The 22,448-nt window shown below is 43.1% G+C and overlaps 2 protein-coding genes across 2 annotated transcripts in view; both read right to left on the bottom strand.

Annotated features, from left to right (window-relative positions):
• LOC111974117 (transcription factor 25 (basic helix-loop-helix)) overlaps positions 1-17,480 on the bottom strand; it is a 42,717-nt gene extending 25,237 nt beyond the window's left edge. The window contains exons 1-10 of the mRNA XM_024001701.2: positions 17,094-17,480; positions 16,530-16,679; positions 16,299-16,367; positions 15,987-16,108; positions 15,779-15,844; positions 15,611-15,693; positions 10,058-10,188; positions 7,472-7,571; positions 5,919-6,012; positions 5,683-5,775 (exon numbers count right to left, since the gene is read on the bottom strand). Of these exons, the coding sequence (XP_023857469.1) occupies positions 5,683-5,775; positions 5,919-6,012; positions 7,472-7,571; positions 10,058-10,188; positions 15,611-15,693; positions 15,779-15,844; positions 15,987-16,108; positions 16,299-16,367; positions 16,530-16,679; positions 17,094-17,309 (1,124 nt within the window). The 5' untranslated portion in view covers positions 17,310-17,480. The remainder of the gene's footprint in view (positions 1-5,682; positions 5,776-5,918; positions 6,013-7,471; positions 7,572-10,057; positions 10,189-15,610; positions 15,694-15,778; positions 15,845-15,986; positions 16,109-16,298; positions 16,368-16,529; positions 16,680-17,093) is intronic.
• Positions 17,481-18,562: 1,082 nt separating this feature from the next.
• LOC111975110 (cytochrome b-245 light chain-like) lies at positions 18,563-22,165 on the bottom strand. The gene is made up of 6 exons (XM_024003291.2): positions 21,717-22,165; positions 21,243-21,312; positions 20,912-20,986; positions 20,423-20,507; positions 20,004-20,084; positions 18,563-19,609 (listed from the first exon to the last, which is right to left on the bottom strand). The coding sequence occupies exons 1-6, from the start codon at positions 21,772-21,774 to the stop codon at positions 19,412-19,414; spliced, it is 567 nt and encodes a 188-aa protein (XP_023859059.1). The 5' UTR covers positions 21,775-22,165; the 3' UTR covers positions 18,563-19,411.
• Between the last annotated feature and the right edge of the window lie 283 nt (positions 22,166-22,448).

Raw genomic sequence — 22,448 nt, 5'->3', positions numbered from 1 at the left:
TTTGTTTGCAATTACAGAGATCATACATTTCCTGTAGTTCTTGACCAGGTTTGCACACACTGCAGCAGGGATTTTGGCCCACTCCTCCTACAGACCTTCTCCAGATCCTTCAGGTTTCGGGGCTGTCGCTGGGCAATACGGACTTTCAGCTACCTCCAAGATTTTCTATTGGGTTCAGGTCTGGAGACTGGCTAGACCACTCCAGGACCTTGAGATGCTTCTTACGGAGCCACTCCTTAGTTGCCCTGGCTGTGTGTTTCGGGTCGTTGTCATGCTGGAAGACCAGCCACGACCCATCTTCAATGCTCTTACTGAGGGAAAGAGGTTGTTGGCCAAGATCTCGCGATACATGGCCCCATCCATCCTCCCCTCAATACGGTGCAGTCGTCCTGTCCCCTTTGCAGAAAAGCATCCCCAAAGAATGATGTTTCCACCTCCATGCTTCACGGTTGGGATGGTGTTTTGGGGTTGTACTCATCCTTCTTCCTCCAAACACGGCGAGTGGAGTTTAGACCAAAAAGCTCTATTTTTGTCTCATCAGACCACATGACCTTCTCCCATTCCTCCTCTGGATCATCCAGATGGTCATTGGCAAACTTCAGACGGGCCTGGACATGCGCTGGCTTGAGCAGGGGACCTTGCGTGCGCTGCAGGATTTTAATCCATGACGGCGTAGTGTGTTACTAATGGTTTTCTAAGACTGTGGTCCAGCTTTCTTCAGGTCATTGACCAGGTCCTGCCGTGTAGTTCTGGGCTGATCCCTCACCTTCCTCATGAACATTGATACCCCACGAGGTGAGATCTTGCATGGAGCCCAGACCGAGGGTGATTGACCGTCATCTTGAACTTCTTCCATTTTCTAATAATTGCGTCAACAGTTGTTGCCTTTCTCACCAAGCTGCTTGCCTATTGTCCTGTAGCCCATCCCAGCCTTGTGCAGGTCTACAATTTTAGCCCTGATGTCCTTACACAGCTCTCTGGTCTTGGCCATTGTGGCGAGGTTGGAGTCTGTTTGATTGAGAGTGTGGACAGGTGTCTTTTATACAGGTAACGAGTTCAAACAGGTGCAGTTAATACAGGTATTGAGTGGAGAACAGGAGGGCTTCTTAAAGAAAAAACTAACAGGGTCTGTGAGAGCCGGAATTCTTACTGGTTGGTAGGTGATCAAATACTTTGTCATGCAATAAAAATGCAAATGATTACTTAAAATCATACAATGTGATTTTCTGGATTGTTGAGATTCCGTCTTTTCTCACACAGTTGAAGTGTACCTATGATAAAAAATTAACAGACCTCTACATGCTTTGTAAGTAGGAAAACCTGCAAAATCGGCAGTGTGTCAAATACTTGTTCTCCCCACTGTATATATATAATATATATATATAAACAGATCTGTTCAATCAATTAAATAAAATATATTAATTATGTGATATTTGTAGTTTATTAAATGGCACAAAGGCTGCGCTTGCTAATCTGTGCCCGATCCCAATTGTTATCTAAATTTCCTCTTAAAAAGATTTCTTCTTTATTATTAATAATAAAGGTCTATCACACTTCACATCAACTAAACAAACATAAAACCAGTCAGATTCCATATTTACCCAGGAATGACTCTCTAAATGGACCATCTGGCATCCATTACTTGTCATTAAACCTGCTAAGCGTATGACAGTACAAACACCCATGGGACAGGCCACACACTATTTATACACATTCATCGCCTCGACCCTGTGTCTTAGGCCTTTAGCCTTTATCTTATCTAGGATGTGGTGGTCATGGTGTACAAAACATTATGAAACACTGCTCTTCCATGACATAGCTGACCAGTGAATCCAGGTGAAAGCTATGACCCTTATTGATGTATTTATTGAAGGGGAGTTGACGGTTAAAGAAGTTTTTAGCCTTGAGACAATTGAGACATGATGTGAGTGTGCCATTCAGAGGATGAATGCAAGACAAAAATTTTAAGTCCTTTGAATGGGGTATCGTGTAGGTCCGGACACCTGTTCTTGAGTGTGTCAAGAACTGCAAGCTGCTGGATTTTCGCACTCAACATTCCTAGTGTTGGTTTCACGCTCAACTGTTTCCTATGTGTATCAAGAATGGTCCAACACCCAAATGACATCAGCAACTTGACAAAACTGTGGGAAGCATTGGAGTCAACATGGGCCAGCATCCCTGTGGAACCTTTCAGCAAAAGCGGGTGCAACTCAATATTAGAAGGTGTTTTCTACTGTTGTTATACTCAGTGTTATCTTGATTTCCTTCAAACGCTGGCTTCCTCCCCTCACGGTGGTGTGTGTCTGCTCTGTATAAGCATCCAGGTGGAACACTTGTGACGCTGTCCCTCTCAGGCTGCTGTGTTATGATCAGGAGGACCTTATCTCTGCTTCAGTAGATGACTGATAGAATACCAGATGAACAGCCCTGCCGCCCGCAGCAGCTCTGTCATATACCACATATAGGGCCCTGCTTTTTGTTGCGGAAATGGACACACTGTGCTTTTACCGGTATTTCCAGCATTATCCAATAGTGTTGATGGAGGTAGAAAATCTTAGGAAATGTTATTTAATTGACACAAGCTGTCTCCAATCAATATCTGACTGGACTCGAACCCGGTCCAGCGACTGCCAAGCCAACCCTTACCTGTTACTCCAAGAGGACCGAACCTCTTGAGAGCTCGCTAGTGTTGGGTTATTGTGCTTCACTACCCCCTTCCTTCGGGAGAGGTGTCCCCAAGCTTTACCACTCCCTCCAGAGTACAGCCCTCGGATGGCCTATGGTGCACCATCCCACTTCTGACACCAATGTAGTGAATTGGAGGGTAGCCCCGACCGGACGTCAAACGCAGATCCAGTGACTGTCAAGCCAACAGGTGTTGATTTTATAGTCGCTGGATTCGGGTTTGAATCTGTTGGGGCTACCCCCGAATTACATACAATGTATTTCAATGGTTGGATTCATTTAATCTCCCCCTTAACTGCCCCAATTTACAGCTACAACTTCCAAGTCTGTTGGAGAGGATCAGCTTGAGCAAAATAAGGTGTAGAATCACTGATCTACAAAATGTATTCCATGCCAAGTTATAGTAAATAATATATCACACGCACAACCAGACATTGATTGATTGGAGACCGTGTCAATTAAATAACATTTCCTAGGATTTTCTACCTGCAGAAACACTAGTGGATAAAGCTTGAAATACCAGTAAAAGCACAGGCTCCACAGTGCCTCCATTTCCATGATGTATAGTGTCACTGTATTTAGGATCCCCAGGATATTGAGTGTTTCCAGCAATGGCACAGATTCTGGTCACGGGTTGTCATGGGTCCCTTTAATAAAGAAACCATTTATTTTATTTTGTAATGTTTATTATATATAGTTATGTGGTCTTAGTTCTGCAGCGAAACGGAATAAGTATTCATTGAAGAAGAGGAGCTGTTGTGTGTTTTTATTCCGTCATCTCCTTTCTCTCCTAGTCGGACCCGACAGCGATCCCTCTGTATGCTACTGCTCATTGACTTCCTCTCCCTGGCTCACGAGAGTACAACTTCCTCCTCCGGCTATACCAGGATTGGGAGGTGAGACGAGTGTGTGTGCAAGATTTTCCCGTGTGTGTGACCTCATACCAGTGTGTGTGTGATTTCTGTGTGTGGTGTGTGTATTGTCTGATTCCTGTGTGTGTGTGTTTCCTAGGTGCACAGAACCTGTCCCAGTTGCAAACTTTGCCTTCTCTGTGGCTCTGAGCCACTTCCACCTGAGTCAGGAGGATCAGACTGAGTCAGAGCAGAGGGAGAGGCTCAAGGACAGGCTGACCTGCTGCTGCAGAACGCTCTCATCATGTTCCCTGGAGGTTAAAGTCACACACACACAACACACACACACACACACACACACACACCACACAGGCCTGAAGGGACAGCCGTCAGAATGTGTTCCACCATGGATGCTTATATAAACACACACAACACACACACACACACAGAGAAAAGAGACCTATCCTGATATCTGTTTGTTGTTTGTTTCCCCAGTTGTGATTGACCTCTGTTGGACCTGTGCACAGTGCAGCCAGACGCTGCTGTATCGTCACATGACTTCTTTGGACCCAGAGCCAGTTGGGGTAAAACATCTGATCTCTTAGGTTTCTGTACCAAATATTAAGTTCTGCTTTTCTGATGTATCAAATACTTATGTCATGCAATAAAATGCAAATTAATTACTTAAAAATCATACAATGTGATTTTCTGGATTTTTGTTTTAGATTCCGTCTCTCACAGTTGAAGTGTACCTATGATACAAATTACAGACCTCTACATGCTTTGTAAGTAGGACAACCTGCAAAATCGGCAGTGTATCAAATACTTGTTCTCCCCACTGTATATATATATATATATATATATATACACACTACACGACCAAAGGTATGTGGACACCTGCTTGTCGAACATCCCATTCCAAAATCATGGGAATTAATATGGAGTTGGTCCACCCTTTACTGTTATAACAGCCTCTACTCTTCTAAGAAGGCTTTCCACTAGGATGTTGGAACATTGCTGCGGGGACTTGCTTCCATTCAGCCACAAGAGCATTAGTAAGATTGTACACTGATGTTGGGCATTAGGCCTGGCTCGCAGTCAGCGTTCCAATTCATCCCAAAGGTGTTCGATGGAGTTGAGGTCAAGGCTTTGTGCAGGTCAGTCAAGTTCTTCCACACCGATCTCGACAAACCATTTACGTATGGACCTCGCTTTGTGCACAGGGATATTGTCATGCTGAAACAGGAAAGGGCCTTCCCCAAAGTTGGAAGCAAGTTGAGATTTCCCTTCACTGGAACTAAGCGGCCTAGCCTGAACCATGAAAAACAACCCCAGACCATTATTCCTCCTCCCCCAAACTTTACAGTTGGCACTATGCATTTGTGCAGGTAGCGTTCTCCTGGCATCCGCCAAACCCAGATTTGTCTGTCGGACTGCCAAATGGTAAAGCATGATTCATCACTCCGGAGAATGCATTTCCACTGCTCCATAGTCCAATGGCATGAGCTTTACTCCACTCCAGCCGACGCTTGGCATTGCACATGGTGATCTTAGGCTTGTGTGCGGCTGCTCTGCTATGGAAACCCATAGCAGCTTCAGCGGACCTGTTCTGTGAGCTTGTGTGGCCTACCACGTTGAGTCTGAGCCGTTGTTGCTCCTAGACCTTTCCACTTCACAAGAACAGGACTTACAGTTGACCAGGGCCACTCTAGCAGGGCAGACATTTTATAAACTGACTTGTTGGAAAGGTGGCATCCTATGACAGTGTCATGTTGAAGTCACTGAGCTCTTCAGTAAGGCCATTCTACTGCCAATATTTGTCTATGGAGATTGCATGGCTGTGTGCTCGGTTTTATACACCTGTTGCAACATGCAACAATTTCAAAGATTTTACTGAGTTGCAGATCATATAAGGAAATCAGTCAATTGAAATAAATGTATTAGGCTAATCTACATACATAAAAAAAATTATAATAATTAAATGCACACACTTTTAGTCTTTATCTGCACTATTTGTCTTTCTTGTGCGAATAAATAAAAAACTGTCCGTCGCTGTACTTCTGTCCATTATGCGATTCACACCCTCTACCCCGGACACCTGGGGTGCACACTGTGCGCACACATACACACACAGTCTCCCATGTACCTCAGGATGAGTCTGCAGTACTCCAGGGCTGTCCGGGGGCATCCCCTCCTCTCCAGGAACATCATGTGCTTATAAACAGCCAAGTAGAATGCCCTGCAGAGAGGATAAATATACAGACAAATGAGATACTTATATTAAACCTTGTAAAATAAAAATATTAAATGGAAATTTAAGAGAAAGGCCCTTCATAACAGTGTTTGTGGATTGACCTGTATAGCAGAGATTTATTATCTAACCTGTTTTCTGGTCGCAGGTAGTCCAGTCTGCTGGTTCCTGACGTCAGGCTGCACACAGGGTGGAATGCACACTCAAAGCTGTACAGGGCACGCTCTGAAACACACACACACCACACAGTCTTTAATCAAAGACAAGTGAAAATATATAACTTTAGCCAGCACTACCTGGCTGCTAAACAGTCTCAGTGATTCTCAATTGGTAGATCACCATACCCATACCTTCCACCTGTCTGTGTTTGTCTTTTGTAAAAACATAAATGTCTCCCTCTGCTGGAAGGCATGAAAACAGCTTTAAGTGAAACCACTCACCTTCTCCCTTGCAAGTTCCGGTGTCAACAACTACATCAACAAGACTAGCTACCTAGAGGTAGCAGCATTTCTCATTGGTCAAAACACTGGTAGGATCCCAATGTACTAAGCCCCTGCAAAATAAGATTATACAACTGTATAAAAAAATTCCAGAATTGCTGTAATGAGTTGATTTGAGTAGGACCTCATTAGCATGATCAGGAGCAGCTGACAGGATGAGAGGGGCTACACCCACACATCAAGAATCTTGACATGCACTTTCAGTGACTAWATCTGAACAATCAGTGGGTTGTTTGAATGTATTGCGTACAGTATAAACATGTGGCTAGATAACCAATAAATATTTGAGATGGGTTCAATTCAGTTAAGTGTGGTTGAAAATGTACTTTCACCTTGGAGGTCAGAGAGAAGTCACTGTAAATGGAAGCTGCTTTTGATTGCCCTCTGTATTGATGTGATTTAGCCCTGACCAAAGTGTGCTCTGCTCAAACCTTAACTGTATTTATCAACTCATTTATAGATGATGATAGCAGGCTAGTAGCAACAGGCTTGGAGTAACAGTATGGTAACATTTCCTGCCTAAATGCATTACCTGAGGAATCTSAAATACGCTACTTTGCATGCTGGCCCCTTGTTCTTTTTTTCCAATTTAGAGTCTTTCAGAGAATAAACATGCTGTGGATACAGCTGACTCAATTTAACTATTAAACCTTATCTAGATCAATTGCATAAGGCAGAGGTTCTTAARCTTTTTCAGCTCGAGACCCAAATGMGAAATTKACTGTCCTCAAACCACCCAAATTAAGAAGAAATAGTGTGTGTTTATAAATGTTTACTCCTAACTCGCGACCCACCRCTCACATGCTCAGGGCCTACRTCGGTTTCCAAACCATAGTTGAAGAAACCCTGGCATCAGGYAATATATGAYATACTAGAGCAGTGTGTGGTATAGGTATTGTGTATCTACTAACCTATTAAACATGTACTGCCCAGAGTACACCGATGTTTATCAAGAATAATGTKGCATAAACTTATTCCAACTATTTATTTGGGACCTAGATTAAATTGTATATGGGTCCAAGAAAACATACCAAAGGGGTCTCATGACACATTTACAAACCTTGAGCAAGARGATACAGCAGAGAGGATCCTCAACTCACCAATAAGAGCTTTGAGTATGACCCTCCTTGCCAACCAGAGCAAAGRCAGGAGTCCCACTCACCAATCAGGTCCCTGACACTCACCGATTAGGTCCCTGGCCATTTCCTGGTCCTCCTGTATGCGGCAGACATCAGAGAGCTGCAGCAGGGAGTCAATGTGGTAGGGGTTCATCTGTAGCAGGGCCTGGKGAGAGCGTAGGATGGGGGAGGACAAGGGGAGCGTTGAGTGGACAGGTAAAGGGTGGGGGAGACAGGGAGAGGTTGGGGAGACAAGGAGAGGGTAAGGGAGACCCAAGGAGGGTAAGGGAGACAAGGGGAGGTTGGGGTGGACAGGGGCAGGGTGGGAGGAGACAGGGAGAGAGAGTGGGGGAGACAGGGGCAGGGTGAGGAGACAGGGGCAGGGTGAGGGAGGATGGGGGGGACAGAGAGAGAGTTGGGGAAACAGGAAGAGAGTGGGGAAAACAGGAAGAGGGCGGGGAAATAGGAAGAGGTGGGGGAAACAGGAATAGGGTGGGGGAAACGGGGAGGTTTGGGTGGACAGGGTGAGGGAGAAAAGTAGAGGGTGGGGAGAGAGGGAGAGGGTAGGGTGGACAGGGCAGGGGGGGAGACGGGGGAGGTTGAGAGATTGGGGTGGGCAGGGGACAGGGTGTTTCAGCTTCGTGCAGTCCTTCGGGACGGATCGTTGCGGTGTAAGCGAGCCTTACAGCGTGGAAGCAGGTGGTCGTTCCGTTGCTGATGGGAGCGGGCGGCGGGCGTATACTGAAACGGCGGAGGCAAGGCCGTGCGCCGGCGGCCGATGTGGGAGATGTCGGCCCGGCGGCCTGCATCGCCTGGGAAGACAGGGAGACGGGTGGGGGAGTTGTGGGGGGGACAGGATCACTGTTTGTCTAAACATTAGAAACCATGTACAGTGGCAAGACAAAGTATGTGAACCCATAAATTGTTGTGACCTGATCATCTAGGTCACAACAATAGACAAACACAGTCTGCTTAAACTAATAACACACAAACAATTATACGTTTTCATGTCTTTATTGAATACACTGTGTAAACATTCACAGTGCAGGATGGAAAAGAATGTGAACCCTTGGATTTAATAACTGGTTGACCCTCCTTTGGCAGCAATAACCTCAACCAAACGTTTTCTGTAGTTGCGGATCAGACCTACACAACGGTCAGCAGGAATTTTGGACCATTCCTCTTTACAAAACTATTTAGGTTCGGCAATATTCTTAGGATGTGTGGTGTGAACTGCTCTCGAGGTCATGCCACAGCATCTCAATCGGGTTGAGGTCAGGACTCTGACTGGGCCACTCCAGAAGGCGTATTTTCTTCTGTTGAAGCCATTCTGTTGTTGATTTASTTCTGTGTTTTGGGTCGTTGTCCTGTTGCATCACCCAACTCCTGTTGAGCTTMAATTGGCGGACAGATAGACTAACATTCTCCTGCAAAACAACTTGATAAACTTGGGAATTCATTTTTCYGTCGATGATAGCAAGCTGTCCAGGCCCTGAAGCAGCAAAGCAGCCCCAAACCATGATGCTCACTYCACCATACTTTACAGTTAGGATGAGGCTTTGATGTTGGTGTGTTGTGCCTTTTCTTCTCCAGACATAGTGYTGTGTTCCTTCCAAACAACTCAACTGTAGTTTCATCTGCCCACAGAATATTTTGCCAGTAGCGCTGTGGAACATCCGGGTGCACTTTTGCAAACTTCAGACGTGCAGYAATGTTTTTTTTGGACAGCAGTGGCTTCTTCCGTGGTGCCCTCCCATGAACACCATTCTTGTTTAGTGTTTAACGTATCGTAGACTTGTCAACAGAGATGTTAGCATGTTCCAGAGATTTCTGTAAGTCTTTAGCTGATACTGTAGGATTCCTCTTAACCTCATTGAGCATTCTGCACTGTGCTTTTGCAGTCCTCTTTGCAGGACGGCCACTCCTAGGGAGCGTAGCAACAGTGCTGAACTCTATCCATTTATAGACACTTTGTCTTACCGTGGACTGATGAACATCAAGGCTTTCAGAGATACTTTTGTAACCCTTTCCAGCTTTATGCAAGTCAACAATTCTTTATCTTAGGTCTTCTGAGATCTCTTTCTTCGAGGCATGGTTCACATCAGGCAATGCTTCTCGTGAATAGCAAACTCAAATGTTGTGAGTGTTTTTTATAGGGCAAGGCAGCTCTAACCAACATCTCTAATCTCGTCTCATTGATTGGACTCCAGGTTAGCTGACTCCTGACTCCAATTAGCTTTTGGAAAAGTCATTAGCCTAGGAGGTTCACATACTTTTCCCAACCTACACTGTGAATGTTTAAATGATGTATTCAATATAGACAAGAMAAATACAATAATTTGTGTGTTATAAGTTTAAGCACACTATGTTTGTCTATTGYTGTGACTTAGATGAAGATCCGTTCAAACTTGATGACCAATTTATGCAGAAATCCAGGKAATTCCAAAGGGTTCACATACAGTAGCAAGAAAAAGTATGTCTTCAACCTGAAATTTCAAATGAATTCACCTCTAGTTTCTCATGCCGTGACCTAGAATCTTAGTCRGGATTTATCTAGAATCTAAATTCATGCATATCAGTTGTCCTAGATATTTGAGACACGCATCACGGCTTTGCTGATCAATCTCCCTGAGACCGCGGGTGTAGCCTTACCACAATGTTGTTGGGATCCATTGACTCCACTGAGTCCAGGAATTTGAACTGAATCTGCTGGTAGTCTCGACTGTGCTCGAAGGTGAAGTACTGTAGACCATCCCTGGACTCCAGTAGGGTCATTGAGATACCTGAGGGAGGAAATATTACGGACAGTATTATTCTGTGAGGGCTCTGGGAGTGTGGTGCCAGGAAAATAACCTCTCAATCAACATCAACAAAACGAGCATTAATAAATGCATTTCTATAGCTTCCAAAATCTCTTCTTTTTTTTTCTTTTTTTTTACAATTGAGGAGGAGTACCAAGATGGCTGCGCGGTGGCTTCAATACAGCGCCCCATCAGTCATCCAGGATTTATACACATTATTGGTTAAATGTGTGTACAGTTGCAGTATGTTGAAATTGCATCAATTTGATATAGATGTGTATGTGGAATAAAGATAATGATAAGACAATTCGATATATAGCTATACAGTGCATTCGGAAAGTATTCAGACCCCTTGACTTTTTCCATATTTTGTTACGTTACAGCCTTATTCTAAAATGGAATAAATAGTTTTCTCCCCTCAATCTACACACAATACCTCATAATGACAAAGCAAAAACAGGTTTTTAGAAATTTGAAATATCACATTTACACAAGTATTCAGACCCTTTCTTCAGTACTTTGTTGAAGCACATTTGGCAGTTATTACAGCCTTGAGTCTTCTAGGGTGCACCTGTATTTGGGGAGTTTCTCCCATTCTTCTCTGCAGATCTGTGTCTGTGTGCTTAGGGTCGTTTTCCTGTTGGAAGCTGAACCTTCGCCCCAGTCTGAGGTCCTGAGCGCTCTGGAGCAGGTTTCATCAAGGATCACTGTACTTTGCTCCGTTCATCTTTCCCTTGACCGTGACTAGCCTTCCAGTCCCTGCCACTGAAAAACATCCCCACATCATGATGCTGCCACCAGCATGCTTCACGGTAGGGATGGTGCCAGGTATCCTCCAGACATGACACTTGGCATTCAGGCCAATCTTGGTTTCATCAGACCTGAGAATCTTGTTTCTCATGGTCTGAGAGTCTTTAGGTGCCTTTTGGCAAACTCCAAATGGGCTGTCATGTGCATTTTATTGAGGAGTGGCTTCCATTTGGCCACTCTACCATAAAGGCCTGATTGTTGAAATGTTTTTGTACCCTTCCCCAGATCTGTGCCTCGACACAATCCTGTCTCTGAGATCTACGGACAATTCCTTTGACCTCATAGCTTGGTTTTTGCACTGACATGCACTGTCAACTGTGGAACCTTATATAGACAGGTGTGTGCCTTTCCAAATCATGTCCAATCAATTGAATTTACCACAGGTGGAATCCAATCAAGTTGTAGAAACATCTCAAGGATGATCAATGGAAACAGGATGCACCTGATCTCAATTTCGGTCTCATAGCAAAGGGTCTGAATACTTATGTAAATAAGGTATATCTGTTTTTTATTTTGAATACATTTCTATAAATCTATTTTTGCTTTGTCATTATGAGGTATTGTGTGTAGATTGATGAGAAAAAAAATATTTAATCAATTTTAGAATAAGGCTGTAACGTAACAACATGTGGAAAAAGTCAAGGTGTCTGAATACTTTCCGAATGCACTGTAGATATTTAAGTGGAATAAAAATTGCAATCTGTCCCATTCATTCCATGCCCATGTACAGTATAGCACCCTAGAATTTGAATGAACACATTTTGGGCTAAGGAGAGGGAAGCATTTCACGGTGACACAGCAGTCCTGGTGTACCACATTCAAGCCAAGGCATTGAGACCACTCAAAAAGTGAGAGGTAAAAGATAAAATCACCCATCTATATTTTGGAARGGACATTTTATTTCCCAGACCAAATCTCCAGTCAGGTGATTGCATAAGCCTTGAGTTTGGGGGAGCTTTAACACCCTGAGGAGTAGCTAACACTAACATAACAGAGACCCTGATTCTTCTCCAACTTCAGCTCTGGGTTAAACAGCCCAGTATCCCACAACACCAAGGGGCAGTATGGACCCAAACATAAATGKACTCTTTCCCAAACATCAATAGAGTCTTTGAGGTCGAGGGCTAAGCAGCACTTGATTAATGATATGTGGTGATTGGACTGTTTTTTAACAAGACGTCATAGGGCAACGTTTAAGAACACAGCCTTTAGTGTGATCCTACCCAGAAAAGCTGTCTCTGTCAAACAAGGCTTCAGGCTGACCACTGCTGTTAACATGTACTTTCTTCTGCTGCTACTCTTGATTGGTTATATGCTACCCAAACTGAGTCCCACAGATGACAATTCCGAATGTGGTAATGTCGTCTTGTTGCTCAACACAGAGGCACCAGCACGAGGAGATGGGGATTAAAATAAGCATAATTGATTAAATCCTAATAAATAGAAACTGGCATATCAAAATGTATTTCAGAGAACTGGAGCTACAGTAGAGGAGAGACTGACTGCATCACTACATGTCTTTCTGAGAGGTATTGACGTGTTGAAAGCACCAAACAATCTGTTCAAACAGCTAACACACAGCTCAGACACCCATACCCTACAAGACATGGCACCAGGGGTCTCTTCACAGTCCCTAAGGCAGGGGTCTCCAACCCTGTTCCTGGAGAGCTACCCTCCTGTAGGTTTTCGCTCCAACCCCAGTTGTAAATAAGATGGTTCAGTTTACCAACCAGCTAATTATTAGAATCAGGTGTGCTAGATTAGGGTTGGAGTGAAAACCTGCAGGATGGTAGCTCTCCAGGAACAGGGTTGTAGAGGCCTGCCTTAAGGCCAGCACAGAGGTTGGGAAACGCACAGTACTTTATAGAGCCAAGACTAGATGGAACTCTCTCCCACATCAGGTAACCCAAACTAGCAATAAAATCAGATTTAAAAAACATAAAACAACACCTCACAACAGGGACTGCGAAGAGACACACACATTGTAATATTGTATGATTGTACATTTTAGACTGTACATTTGTAATGGTGGAGCAGTGTGAATTTGTATAGCACACAATGTTTGTTGTAATGTAATGATTTATTTATGATGTAGACTATTGTTTTGATGTGTTGTTTTGTAGGGTTGGGCAGTATCCAGATTTTCTTACCGTCATACCGTTTTTTTTACCATATCGGGGTATACGGTATTACCCGAAATGCACATATTTCAAATAATAATGAATATAAATATTTATTTATTTATTTACACACAAAACCATTTAGGCAACATGGATCCTGATCCAGGAGGGGATTGAATGTGTCTTCTGTAACCAAGAACCTTGATCTTGACATCTAGACACTTAGCTAACAAGTTAGGAAACCAAATGCATAGCTGGAGCCCTGAGCTGGATATAAWTKATTTGACACATCTTAGATTTCTTATAGTAATACTTAAATTATATTTATAAGCAGTGAAGTAGTACGCAACCTCACGAGGCAGGGGTGCCCTTAACCCAAAAAAGTATTTTTAATTTTTTAATTATTCATTTCTGAACGGTATTGAAAATCATACTTATTTTGAAATATTTAGAAATAAACCATTTATACTGCATACCGGGGTATCGCCCAAGCTTATTTTTCTGTTCCTGTTTGGACCCCAGGAAGAATAGCGGCTGCCTTGGCAGCAGCTAACGGGGATCCTGTCATGCCTCTCGATTGTTTACATGAACTTAATTTATGCCATCATACTTACAGTATTTTACTGTATGATGTAGGGCTAACCTCAGTTAGTCGACTGGTCGATTGTTTGGTCGACCAAGATTTCTTTAGTTGAGCAGAAGCAAAATCATTAAAAAAAATAACAATCATGCTGTACAAGACACCTGTCTGATTTGCGCCTGTCTGAGTGGACTGATCCATTGTGGAGGCCGTGGGGATGGAACAGCTCATCAGTCTAAGACGTGATACTGGAATTGTATATGCTTATACTACGTTAGAACAATGGTGCAACAAAAATAAAATCATATTATTTTATAACAAATGTGCTTTCTCCTGCGTTGGACAGTGGTCGCTGTCTGCGGTTCTGAAACATCAGTGCGCTGTTGAATTGGCGCCTTTTCCTAGACCATGTTGCTAATAGCAAAGTTAACCTGCATATTGGTGTTGATAACAATGCAACAGAGGCAGCAGCAGAGTTAGGAGATGAGAAAACAGCCCTAAGTGAGAAGAGAGGAAACCTCAACTTAGTTGGGTATATAATCAATAGCCTAACTGTTAAACGTGCCTGGCTTTATAAATCATCCATATATATCTACAGAAATAAGGCAGTTCCTGCTTCTGTTGCCTGTTAAGAGTGTTTGTGTTACGGTGTTTGTCTTACGGTGTTCAGAGATTGTTATAACCAATTTATTGATGTGATTATGATATGCTATATGTCAGGCCCCATTGGTCACGTGCATGCGAAGCATACATGTGTCACGTAGAGAGAGCAAGGGTTGAGGGAATAGGGAATGTTTTTCCTAAACAAATTAGGGATTTCGGTAACATAACTTTTCAGTCAGAAATGGCTTCAGCAACGCGGACAGTGCTATACACACTGTTGATGTGTGTCTGTGTGTCTTAAATATTTAATCAAACAGTTCGCTTAAAGCATCAGACAAGCTCAGTGCATATAGTTGATTTGATTAAAACACATAGCACGTGTCTCTCTCTCTCTCATCTGTCTCTTATACACATCTAGATGTGTATAAGAGACAGGTATGGAGGAGTGGGCCAAAATCCCTGCTGCAGTGTGTGCAAACCTGGTCAAGAACTACAGGAAACGTATGATCTCTGTAATTGCAAACAAAGGTTTCTGTACCAAATATTAAGTTCTGCTTTTCTGATGTATCAAATACTTATGTCATGCAATAAAATGCAAATTAATTACTTAAAAATCATACAATGTGATTTTCTGGATTTTTGTTTTAGATTCCGACTCTCACAGTAGAAGTGTACCTATGATAAAAATGACAGACCTCTACGTGCTTTGTAAGTAGGAAAACCTGCAAAATCGGCAGTGTATCAAATACTTGTTCTCCCCACTGTATATATAATTATTATTATATATTTTTTAAATGTAACCTTTATTTAACTAGGCAAGCCAATTAAGAACAAATTCTTATTTAAAATGACGGCCTACACCAGCCAAACCCGGACGACGTGGGCCAATTGTGCGCCGCCCTATGGGACTCCCAATCACGGCCGGTTGTKATACAGCCTTGACTCGAACCAGGGTGTCTGTAGTGACGCCTCTAGCACTGAGATGCAGTGCCTTAGACTGCTGYGCCACTCGGGAGCCCAAAATATATGGAAAAATGCACGTTTAAAAATKTAGACCAATCGATTGCTCGAAAGAACAGACGACTCTTGGTTGAYCGATCATTTTTGGGGTTGGGGACAGCTCTAGTATGAGGGCATTATCTTTTGTTTTGTGACTTTGTCATGGGAGATACTTAATTACATTTTAATCCACAAAAACATTTATGTTAAATGTTGCATAAATAGTATGTATTCACAAGGCTTTCAGCGTTCTGAGCGATGCCGAGTGTGAGAGGTTGAATGTAGGTCTGACCTGGGCGACTGAAGCGTGGCCAGGTGTCTTTAGGGATGGTCATCCAGGTGCTGCGATGGAACTGTCTCTGTCTCTGACGAGGTCTGAGGAAAGAATGAAGAGATGGCCTTACACTGTAACCTTTAATAGTAGTAGTCCCACTGATAAGGAGTTCTGTGAAGATCTTACCTTTGATCTCCAAGAACTGCTCGAGCTCCAAAGTATCTCTTCAACTCCGTCTCAGGATTCAGGTTCCTAACAAACAAAATAGGGTATGTCCCAATAAAATGTATCACTGATAAATGACTGCCATAAATTAAGTATATTATGATTGTATGACGTTACCCCGCTAAGAGACCTGATGTCTGATTGGCTGCTGTGCTGTTAACCTACTCACCTGTGTTCCACATAGAGTACAGGCCTGTTGTCTGAGGCTCCACAGCCCTCACTCTGCAGGGTCAGTCCATTAGACTGCTCTATGGTCTCCAGCAACGCGTCAATGTCTTCCCCAGCTCCCTCCTGACAACCACACATAAGACAGAGCAGCCTATGTGACCGAGTGAGACGGCATCAGGGCAGCACCCCCATAGCCTCAATACATAATTAAATGCTGCTAAAGCAAGTGGTTAATATGGCAATGTGCACAACAGTGCCCTCACATTGGGGGACATATGTGTAAGTGATTTGTCAAAGTGATTTGACTGTATACCTGTTTATCTCCTGTACTGTTCTTTTTCTTCTTCTTCTTCTTCTTTTTCTTGCTCGCTTTATCTCCGGACTGACATCATAAGAAAATAAAAACTATTAGACAACTCTTCAAAACATTTAGACKAGATCAATCATCCATAATAACAACAAGACTGAGGAGGAATGGGGCTCACAATACCCCATGATACTGTAGAGGCTACAGTGCATCAGGGGCGTCCGTCTCTCTCCTCACCTTCGCAGCACCTGTCTCAGGCTGTGCATCTCTCTTCTCTGTTTCCCCGCTGTCACTCTTCTCCTTGCTTTCATCACCATTCTGTTCTTCTGGCTTCACTGTGTCTTCATCAGTCGTGGCTTTCTCTGCTTCATTCTCTGCGTCACATATCTGCAGCGACGTGGTTCCAGCAAGAAGGACGGAAAKGCTCAGGTTAAGGTTGTATATCAGAGATTAAATCTCTACATTGCACAGTTTTAATTCATCTCTGGTCAGTCTCTGCCTTGATTTCTTGCCATTGGGATTCCAACCTATCATCGTGACATTCATATGGTCAAGGCAAGGGGGTGTACTGTATGACTCCTGTCTGGCCAGGCAAAACCGGTTAGTCAGTATAATGCTGGTTTGATTTGTTGACAGTCTGCATATGTCAATGTGKCCTGCTGCTTTTTTCATTGACTAGCATAACAAACTAGCTAGCTATGTCACACAGTTATGTAGCCTAGGGGGTGGAGCTACGTGGCAGTTAGCGAGACATTTCGTAAACATTTTGCAATGTGTGTTAGAAAAAGAGAAACACTCAACCAGTTCGTAAATGTTGCTCAAGTTTTTCTTATTCTTCTTAGCTTTTCTGATGCTGCTCTTAACAGTCTGGAGAACAGCTTCATCCGGTTCCTCTTCTTCTTCCTCAACATCCGCAGCCTGCTCCTCTGGCCCTTCACCTGGGACAAGATCCCCGAGGTCCAGGGCCTCCTGCCCCCGCTGTTTCCCCTTCAACCTCCTCAGAGCACGACTCGACATCTTCCCSGGACAGAGTTGTCACGAAGATGGGTTATGGTTCAGCTGGGATTTGACCCAGCTTCAACCATAAACAACATGAGCAAAATACGCATGCCAAAGAGTTTATTCTACGGGTGCTCCATGTAGACAATCTTGGTGCATGCCAACTATTTTCGTTTTGATAATCACAGTTCGCTGTCGTTTACCTTTGTACCACTAGGCAGCAGTAGTGCGTAAGGACAAAGGCTCTGAAAATGCCTGAAATTAGTTAACACAAAAGTGAAATAACGACGTTCAACATTTAAACTATTATTTGCATGCTGGAGGAGCGGCAACCACTGCCAAGGCTGTTGGTGTAAAGTCAGTTAATGGTTTCAAAGCCTATGACCAATGCATATTTTTTTGTAAACAAGGGTTGCCMTTGGTCTATCAATAGCTTTTATTTTATTATTTTTATTTCACCTTTATTTAACCAGGTAGGCTAGTTGAGAACAAGTTCTCATTTGCATCTGCGACCTGGCCAAGATGAAGCATAGCAATTCGACACATACAACAACACAGAGTTACACATGGAATAAACAAAACATACAGTCAATAATACAGTAGAAGAAAASAAAACAAAAAGTMTATATAGAGTGAGTGCAAATGAGGTAAGATAAGGGAGTTAAGGGAATAAATAAGCCATGGTGGCGAAGTAATTACAATATAGCAATTAAACACTGGAATGGTAGATGTGCAGAAGATTAATGTGCAAGTGTGTCATGGTGTCAGGTGCAGTGTGTCATGGTGTCAAGAAATKGCCATTTAAATAATAAATTAGACTGAGTATAACACAGATAAACCAAAGAGGAAGCTTCACCTGTTCCTGCTGCTGTTATGATGTAATGGTTGCCAACCCCAGAGCACTCAAGGAAACACACAATATATTCCTCATTCTTGAGGTAAAGGTCAACTGTGAACATAGGAATGAAGAAGTTGCTTCATATGGAGAAAAGAAATGTATGTGTATGTCACAACCTCTGGAAATGTCATTAGGGTATATAAACATAATCTGTATCATCTGTTATAACTAATGTATGACATCTCTGTGACTGTGTATGATCTGAWTAGTGCACAAACTTCTAGTGTGTCGTAATAAAGTGTGTGAGCGTCTTTGTGTGTTGCACTGTGAGAAGGAAGGAACTATTAGAAAAGAGGAAATGTAAAACTTGAGACATGACACGTAATTGTCATTCCAAACCCACAGTCCATCAATGATGAAACAGACACAAACATTAATTGTAGTTATATGGTAAACATACACATTTTAATAACTAGAATAACTATGTTTATTTTCAGATTGTATCAAAAGCATAACAAGCATAAAACATAGACATACATTGTTTTGTAGAGAGGTGAATACACAACTATCCAACATACAGGTAGTTGGCCACTGACATAGTAAACCGGCCAAAAAGAGAAAGAGATAAAGCAAAACAGTGCTTGCTTATAAACAATTAACATTCCAGTGTAGAAGAATACAGTATATTTTGAGGATACAAAATGTAGAAATAGCTCTACATTCTCTTTTAAAATAATTTCATTATGTCTGTGCCAGTAAATGTGGTTGATTCTCATCCACATCTATTTGTCCAATTCCTCTCAAAATAACTTACTGTCACAACAAGAATACAAACTTTTCCATTTACATTCCAAAGCCTTTTGGGGACCAAAATTATAACTGAAAGAGTTGTGGCAGGCGGTTCAGAGATATAGGACACAAACCTTTTGCAGGAACTAAGGCACAGCAACATCTCAGTTCAATACAATCCCTAATACATCATCAAACATCAGCAGCAGTGTGTCCTCTCCACAACCCTCTACTCTCCGAGGCCTGATTCCTAACTTGATACCAATCCATAAAAAATTCCCATTGACGCCAATTCCCAATTTACACAAAACCTAAGTTATGCAAGCTTATCCATCTCAATTTAGGATTCGGTCCTCAGCCAATGGCAGCTGGGATTGAGCATGGCCTGGGTGGGGCTCCACTGTAGATCTGTTTTGGTTGGGGCTCAGTGGAACAATAAGCTAACCTGAGTGAGCTTAGCCCAGCAGGCCTAAAGTAAGGAGAGTAAGGGGATCTAGTCATCATTGGCAGTGACAGCGATGGGGTTGACATAGGCAGCCGCCTCCAGGTCCTCTGCCCGTTTCCTGCGCATCTCTGCGGGTGGGCGTGGTGGAGGGTTCTGGGGAGGGAGCTTGATGCTCTCTCCCACCGGCTTACGTGCACTCTCCTTCCTGGGCAGGATGGGCTCCCACTGCTCCCCTCGGATGGCCGCCTGGAAGACATACAGACACAAAAGACAAAAGATCATTCAGGCTCCCTCAATAACATAGATAAATGGGTTGCTCTGGTGCTGCTCTCTAGAAACATGCATGCAGTGAATTCCCAACAACAATAGGTGATAACAGCCAAGTCACTCCCCTGACAGCCTAGGTTTCTTAACTAGCTAATAATGTCTCAATAAAAATACCAGAGGGAAAACAAACACTTCCTTGTAAATCAAGCGCAGTAGGTTCATACAGGAAACCTGAGTGTTGCATCAACTGATAGCATCAGCTGATATTGCATCAATTAGATTTATCACACTGCCTTTATATGGCGGTCAGACAACAACACTACCTTGTTGTTGTCTGACCACCTAACTTGGGTCAAATACTTGAAATACTAACCGCAAGGTAGATGAGGCTAGCTATGCCGAGGCAGACACAGCCAAGAACAGTTGCAAGGAGGAAACCACCAGGAACGCAGATTCCTATGGAACACACACAACACCACACACACACACACCACACACCACACACACACACACACACACACACACACACACCACACACACACACACACACACACACACCACACACACACACACACACCACACACACACACACCACACACACACCACAGAAAAAATATGTTACAAAGGCAAGGCACTGATAACATGCAATGTGATATTTAAACAATGAAGATGGTGTCGAGAATGACTGTGCACAATGACACAACCTGTCTCTGCTACAGCTGGAAGGAGACGTGAAGGGAAAAATGTTGTCTCAGCCCAGAGATCTGACTAGACTGACACACAATGTACTCACGCTGCATGTAGAAATGCTCTGACATAGTAGTTCCTGGTCAGTGGGCCGAATGACTTCACACAGACAGTGAAGCAGTACTGACCCCTGGAAGAATCACAATATTAAGAGTTATTTATCTGAACTTTCAAACTTTCAGCGATGAAGACTTTCTTATGACTTGCTTTCAACTGGGGAATCATATCTGTTGCATCACTGTTAGAGTGACTTTACAGAAATGTTACCTTGGTATGGTGTATGTGTAACCGATGTGAAATGACTAGCTAGTTAGCGGGGTGCGTGCTAATAGCGTTTCAACCGTATTGTCACTCCCTCGAGAACCTTGAAGTAGTTGTTCCCCTTGCTCTGCAAGGGCCGCAGCTTTTGTGGAGCGATGGGTAATGATGCTTCGAGGGTGGCTGTTGTCTATGTGTGCAGAGGGTCCCTGGTTCGAGCCAGGTAGAGGTGAGGAGAAGGACGGAAGCAATACTGTACATATGTTGGGTACTCACGTCCTTTCTACGCTGGTGCCCTTGTTTCTCTTGCCCCTTGGGTACTCTAGTAGACAGACAAACACCCCTGCAGCTCTGGGCACACCAGTCAAGGTTACTCAACAACAACAGGTACACTTGGACCTCACTATACAATGCAAATATACATTTGGGTCTCATCTGGACATAAATGCACAAATAAGATACATTATGGTGTAGATGTCTATAATGCATCTACAAACATTTCCTTGTGACGTGTCAATAGTAAATCAGCATTTAATCACGACAATAGATACAATTTTGTGCATGGAATTATACTGTGAGAGACAGCTCTGCCCCAGTGAAAGGATACATAGCATAAGCAGCAAACTCCCAGTCCCTGAACTGGCCTGCCACCCCCACTATGCCACCAGTAAGGAGAACTGAAATGAGGAAGTAGGAAGAAGATTTTTATTCGTTTATCAAAACAGTTTCTGCAAGTCACAGATGAAGACACTTTTTTTTTTTATATACTGTAACTTTCAAATCGAAATGTGCCAAGAACCAAATCACTTGTACACTTTTTTCCCAATTTGATTTGATTTWGTGTTTTATACAGATATWTTTTTTTTCTACCAATATAATTTCATGATTTATAATATTTTTGTCTGGAACATTTTATACATTTTGTTTTTGGTCGGTTTTAATGACCAATGTTTGTTAGGCRTACCCTACTGGAAAAAACACATTCTTATACAGTAATAAATCACACTCAATGAGATTATACAGTCCTTTAACAGTTGACACCATTATACAAATACCAAACTCAGATGTCTAAACTACTCACTGAGCCCCGCCGCCAGAGACTGTTCATTGGCCCACATAGCCCATTCTATTTTCCCCATTCTGTCTCCGTTCGGACCAACAGAACCCCCTCCACAGTTATCCAACTGATCGCGGTTGTCACGTTCGATTATTATGGAAAGTGAAMATGTATAAATTTTGGAGGAAGAAAGGTGGGTGGTAGCAGCCGCCTTGTCCGGCCTCRGTCTCGTAACTTCTGAGCGATAGGCAAAAGGGTTGGGGATGTGACCTGGGAGGAGTAAACCTTAAGCAGAGAGGAAGAAGCGAAGCGAGAGCACCAACTCGGCCAAAAATCTGTATTATACAAGCAGGTGACGTTGTTTCGTTTCTATCGCTCACCAAGTTSTKGTATGGAGGCCAATAAGCGTGTCGAACTTGGTCAACAAAAAATGTAATGGCTTATTTGCTACGTGAGGTTTATTTGATCGAATAGAAGTTTCGTAATGCTTAAATTGTTACGAGTGTACTGATATAAGTAGGACACGTGACATCCCGGCAATTTTGAGAAAAAACACTTTATATCAGAGATCTTTTCTCTGTATACATCAATGATGTCGCTCTTGCTGCTGGTGATTCTCTGATCCACCTCTACGCAGAAGATACAATTTTGTATACTTCTGGCCCTTCTTTGGACACTGTGTTAACTAACCCCCAGACAAGCTTCAACGCCATACAACTATCCTTCCATGGCCTCCAACTGCTCTTAAATGCAAGT

The sequence above is a fragment of the Salvelinus sp. IW2-2015 genome, linkage group LG15, assembly GCF_002910315.2.
Source record: "Salvelinus sp. IW2-2015 linkage group LG15, ASM291031v2, whole genome shotgun sequence".
NCBI lineage: Eukaryota > Metazoa > Chordata > Actinopteri > Salmoniformes > Salmonidae > Salvelinus > Salvelinus sp. IW2-2015.
This window is presented reverse-complemented; position numbering and strand designations above follow the sequence as displayed.